The 6,413-nt window shown below is 30.5% G+C and overlaps 1 protein-coding gene across 1 annotated transcript in view; it reads right to left on the bottom strand.

Annotated features, from left to right (window-relative positions):
* Positions 1-768: 768 nt before the first annotated feature.
* LOC107729591 (solute carrier family 12 member 9-like) overlaps positions 769-6,413 on the bottom strand; it is a 61,905-nt gene continuing 56,260 nt past the window's right edge. Inside the window, exons 13-16 of the mRNA XM_016540171.1 lie at positions 5,532-5,724; positions 4,548-4,722; positions 3,401-3,547; positions 769-2,383 (exon numbers count right to left, since the gene is read on the bottom strand). Coding sequence (XP_016395657.1) covers positions 1,476-2,383; positions 3,401-3,547; positions 4,548-4,722; positions 5,532-5,724 — 1,423 coding nt within the window. The 3' untranslated portion in view covers positions 769-1,475. The remainder of the gene's footprint in view (positions 2,384-3,400; positions 3,548-4,547; positions 4,723-5,531; positions 5,725-6,413) is intronic.

The following is a 6,413-nucleotide window of genomic DNA, read 5'->3' as shown; positions in this document are numbered from 1 at the left end:
AGCGAGACGCATTCACATCAGGTTAACTAAAACTAAAAAACAAACGACTTGAAATAAAATAAACTTCATCTGAAATCAATTAAAATATAAAAAGTTAAATATTTTATTTTAGCTAGTAGCCAAGGCAACATTTATAAATTTTCATTCTATACTTTTAGTTTAAATAAAGCACCAAAATAACTACAACTGAAATAAAACTAATAAAAACTAGATAGACATTTTAAAAAAGCAAAAAATAATAATGACAAAAGCACATAAAATTACTAAAACTAAAATTAAAATCAAATAAAATAATTATGAAATTATTTTTAGAATCATCATGACAATTTTTATTATAAACAAGCAATTTTCCACTTATATTCTCATTACTATAATTTAAAAAATAATATATAGTGATATATTCATACATAAGTGGCATTTGTTATACTACCTTCAATTTGTGATATGAATAAAGAAAAAAACATTGTATTGTAGCATATTTTTACAGCAAAACATCTGCAAAACAATTATTTATTACAGCAACGAGAATCAAAAGTGTGAATAGTGAAAAATAGTAAAATCTCAAAAGTAAAGCATCAGATGTCTTTGGAGTGAAATGTAACCAAAAAATTGTTTGTGAGAATTTACACAAATAATAAACCGTATCAGTAATGTGTCCAAATAACGTAAAACAGAGTAAAAAAAAAGTTAATTATTGTAATGAATATTTGCAAAATGAATAGAACTACATTCAATCCAAATAAACAACAGTCAGTAAGCAAACATTATTTATTTTTATTCAATTATTAAACAATTTCATTTTTTGATATACTTAAATTTGGCAGTGCTTAAAATGATTGCATATTAAAAACGATACAAACACAGAATGGAGAGTGATTTCGTACACGCGCTTGGAGGTATACTGTCGTACTGTTTGTTAGTCGCGCGTGTGTGTTTTTGTTCAGTTTTGTAACAAAAAAAGGCACATGTGACACACACAAAGCACTTTGGTTTGGTGTGAATAAAACGGTAAACCTCAGTGGTACCGCTGAAAGCAAGAGATCCATCTTGGCCGTAAAAAAACATTATTATTATTGCATCAAGTAAACAAACACACTCACAAATCTTTGCTCTTTTGCTGTGGAAATTCAAAATACTTCTGGAGTGGCTAAAAACATCGTAAAACATTATAGTCGGGAAAAATATTCAGTTGCCGAGTGGCAACATTCTGGAATTCCAGGAATTCCACTTGTTACATTGTTACAATCCGAGAAAAGAAAAGGGCAAGTAGAGACGGAAGAACCGGAATGGAATGAGTGGAACGGGTGAACGTTTTCTCGTGATCCGTAACATCTTGTGTAAATTTTCTCTCTCTTCCGAAGTAAACATGTGAAGTGCTCAGAAAAAGTGAAAAACAATAAACCGAACGCGTTTCGTATCTTTTTTTCATTTAAATTCCTCTTTTCGGAATTTAACGTACACATGATGAGGAAAGGTCAAAGGTCAGTGGTGATGACTGGCGTGACCCCGTGAATCAGAAGGGTCGGACCCAGGTTACGCGTGAGCAGCTCTAGCTGATTCAGGTAGTCATGGTAACGGTTGGTGTCGGCGGGGGGGCGGGGCAAATACAGGAAGCGGACGGCGGGTGGGTGGAGCGTCTGGTCCAGGATGAGTTTGTTAACCGCTTGTAAATATTCGTCCGACACTCGCGAGGTGTTGCTAGGGAAACTGTTCGCGAACACTTTATCGGCTTCGACTCCGCCCTCTTCGCTTTCCATCTCTTCGATTTTTTCCGATCGCGTCTGCCGTTGCCAATGAAGCGCGACTTGCGAATCCCAGGGAACCGTGCAGATTTCCGCCTTCATTCGCAGTTCTTTCAAAAGATGTTTGAGTTTCTGTTCCGTCCCTTTAAGGCTCCGCCCCTCCTCCACGCATAAAAAGAGGCGGAGCTTAGCTTTCTGCCACGCCCTCGTCATGTTCAAAATACACGCGAGTTGAAGCAAAAACAGCGAGCATGTGTCGACATACGCGGCGCTGTCCGGACGCAAGAGATTCACCGGCCACACATCGACGAATACGGGCCCCTTGAGCGCCTGCGTACGATCGAACTGACCGAAATATCGAGCCAACGCTACGTTCTTCAGCATCTTCACCGCATCTGCGATGACGCACACATACTCCTGAGGCCCCATAGACTTCCCGCCCCAGACTCCGCCCCTGCCCACAGACACGCCCCCTCGCACTGGCGGGAAATGGCAGGGCGGGTCGTTTTGGTCTTCAGGGTCGTCAGTTTGAGACGAGTTGTCAGTGAATTTGCATATCGATAAAGAGGAGTCCTGCAGCAGGTCCTGAGGCGGGATATCATCATAGAAACCCAAAACCAGAGTATTGGGTCGCATACCACCTGTGAACATAAATAAATATAAGTAAATAAAAAAATATAAGTATAAATACATAAAAATAATTTTAAAAAAAAATAAATATACAAAATAAAATTAAATAAACAAAATAAAATACTTTAAAATAAATAAAACATAAATATAAATAAATACAAAGAAGTAAATAAAATATATAAATATAAATTAAATTAAATAAATATACAAAATAAAATACTTTAAAATAAATAAAACACAAATAGAAATAAATATAAAGAAGTAAATGAATAAAATATATACATATATACAAATTAGTAAAAATACATATACATAATAAAAATAAAAATACAAAGTAAATGTAATCAAACATAAATAAACAAATATATATAATAGATAAAATATAAACTAAAAACAATAAATAAACCAATAAACAAACAAATAAGAATAAAAAAACATAAAAATAAATTAATGTATAATAATTAAAATATAAATTCTAAATAAATAAAGTCTCATTATTCTCGTTATAACATTTTATAAAGTAAAAAAAATCTTAAAAATATTTTAACTGGACAACAAGACAAATTAAGAAAAGAATATTTAATTAAAATGAAAAAAATATAAAACATATTTTGCATTATATTTTTTAAATAAATTATTTGTGATTAATTCACTAAATAAAATAAAAATATAAAAATAAATTTTTAATTATTTTTTATTTTTAGATAAAATAATACTTGTGATTAATTCACTAAATAAAAAAATAGTTTGCATTGTATCTTTTTATTTTTAAATAAAACAATATTTGTGATTAATTCACTAAATAAAATAAAAATACATTTTTAAAAAATTGCATTACATTTTTTATTACTAAATTACTGAAAACAGGCATTATCACATGGGTAATAATATATCAACCATTTTTCACTAGAATTCCGGCAAAATAACCACAATACATGCTGTAACCGTGATGACTTGATGGTAAATTGTATGGTTTTGGGGATGGTGTAAGTGAACTGAGGTTTGTGTGACGGGTGTCTGTCGCTCACCGAGTCCTGATATGAACAGCAGGTGTTGAACTCCATGTCTAACAGAGTCGGCCAGCGTGAGATTAACAAATGCTTTAATATTCAAATGATCCACCAGAGACAACCAGGAGTCATACTGAGACTGCAGCGGATCCGACGGGAGAACGTCTGCGGAGAGAAACACAGACAGAGAGTCAGTGCCTCCATACAGATTAATAGAGGGAGATTTTCAGCTTAATATTCATGTACCACATGTAATGCCTGCTGTCAATTACTGAAGATTTCACTGTGTTAATCAACAGGAGGTCAGGTTGAAAATAACCCAAAATATTCCTTCAACTTCTTCAGTAAATGAATGAGATACATAAATAAAATACGTTATATATATTATAATATAATAAAAATAAATAAATAAATGAACAAACAAATAAATGAAATGCATAAAAATAGATTTAAAAAAAATAGAACAAGTATAAATAAATGTTTAAAATTAAAAAATTTAAATAAATAAACACACATAAAATTAAATAAACAAATACATAAAATAAATATAAAAATAAAACACATAAATATAACTAAATAAATAAACATAAATAAATAAATAATAAAAATACATAAAAATAAACAATTGCAAACAAATAAATGAAAAAATAGCTAGACATATATAACAAATTAATAAAATCTCAAAAAAATAAAATAAATAAATAAATTCATAAAATAAATCAAATAAATAAATATAAAAAATAAATAAATAATAATAAAATGAATAAATATATGGTCAGAAAGAGTGTGAATAAAATCTAAACAAAAAAAAAAGAAATAAATACAAAAGAAATAGAACAAGAATAAATAAATGTTTAAAATTAAAATAACTAAAATAAACATACATGAAATTAAATAAACAAATACATAAAATAAATATAAAAATAAAATACATAAACATAACTAAATAAATAAACATAAATAAATAAATAATAAAAATACATAAAAATAAACAATTGCAAACAAATAAATGAAAAAATAGCTAGACATATATAACAAATTAATAAAATCTCAAAAAAATAAAATAAATAAATAAATTCATAAAATAAATCAAATAAATAAATATAAAAAATAAATAAATAATAATAAAATGAATAAATATATGGTCAGAAAGAGTGAGTTTTACCGAGGTCTCCGAGCTGCACGTGTCCCAGCACATAGAGGCCGCTCTTCTTGATGTCGTTGATGAACGCGATCAATCCCACGCTGCACCTGGGGTTGGACACCATCAGCAGCACCTGCGGCCTCCAGAACTTCACGTGATCCTTACGAACATCCAGCATCAGCAGGTATTTACGCACCTGAAACACACACACACACACACACACACACGAGTCTGTCAAAGAACTTCAGAATGTCTTGGCTGGTTACAGGATTAATAATTTACTTGCTAGAAATAAAAAAAACTAAAACTGAAATAAAAATAAATTAAACCTAAATAGTAATAAAAATGAATGAATGCATGAATAAATAAATAAATAAATGAATAAAATTAAACTAAAATAAAAATGAAATTATAGACCTATAATAGCATATAACTATTATGCTAATATACCTAAAACAAATAGAAATATCAAAAGTACATCACTAAAAATTAAGCTAAAATTAAAATGGAAATATTAAATTAAAAGCCAATTCAAAAATAAACAAACAAAATAAAAATATAAAATAGTATATAAATTATACTAAAATTAAAAATTAATAACAAATAAAAAAATAAAATAAAATGAAAACAAAGTAAAAAAATAAAAGCTGATCCAAAATATTAATAAAAAAACTAATAAAAAGTACACAAGAGTACATAAAATTACAAAAATTTTAACTAAAATTAAAAAGAAAAATTTAAATATAAAAATTAAGCCAACTCAAAATATTAATTAAAAAACTATCAAATTAAATAATTAAATAAAAACCTAAAACTAATAAAAGTGTGACAAGCACACAACAAAATAACTAAATATATATACACACTCACACACGTATGAAAAATTGAATAATTACTTATTAGGGATGTAACGATTAACCGCAGCATAAATCTCAATTTCTAAAAATTGACCCTTACGACTGGTTTTGTGGTGCAGGGTCATGAATGAAGTGTAGAGTGCTGTACCTGGTGGAAGATGAGCGCCTGGCTGATGCAGCCCCAGCTGCTGACGGGACTCAGGTAGTGGATCAGCAGCAGCAGCAGCAGCATGAAGGCGATGCTGGCCGAAGCGTAGATAGCATTGATCAGGAACATCATCACGGCACAGCCCATGATCCCCAGAACACACGTGTGCCACGTGAAATACCTGAACGTGGGCCTGCGGAGACACAGAGACGGGTTAGGAGTCACTAGTCTGCTATATTTCTGGAGCAGATACACTACCAGACAGAAACAAGACTCATTACGCTACACAATGTTATTACATAAACACAGTTAGATGTTTTAGCTGGACAATTACGCAAATCAAGTAAAAACAACAAATAAAATATTTAAAATATTACTTTATTTTGTATTGTATTCTTATGTTTTTAGTGAAAATATAAAATTAATATGATATAATATTACCTCTTTCCCCGCCACTGACGAGTTATCTCGTCTTTTACAAGAAAACGCTTCCCTGCCAAAGACGAGTTTTTACGGCTTTGCGTGTTTTCACCGTTATACACTCGGGGCACTATTACACATCTGAACGAGTACAAAACCTCCCGAACAAACACACGTGAACAGGACGGAGAAACTAGGGATCTCTTATGTAAACAGATGCATATGCAAAATAATGCGATTATCAGAAACAGACAGCATATAAATGAAAACTGCATAATGTTACGGAGTAAAATGTTGATCCAGGAAGTGGTATATGTCTGTGAAAGCTTTGGAGGTGTTGATGGAAGCGATTTACTGGATTTATGCTTTGATAATCGTACTGAATATCATCCAGATGTAGTTTTTGATAAAAATGTGATTTTCTCACCTTTTTGCTCAAAATTATGCATTTTTATGAAACCT

The sequence above is a fragment of the Sinocyclocheilus rhinocerous genome, unplaced genomic scaffold, assembly GCF_001515625.1.
Source record: "Sinocyclocheilus rhinocerous isolate Xijiao unplaced genomic scaffold, SAMN03320098_v1.1 scaffold1719, whole genome shotgun sequence".
Lineage (NCBI taxonomy): Eukaryota > Metazoa > Chordata > Actinopteri > Cypriniformes > Cyprinidae > Sinocyclocheilus > Sinocyclocheilus rhinocerous.
Note: the sequence above shows the minus strand (reverse complement) of the source record. Positions and strands in the feature narration are given on the sequence as shown.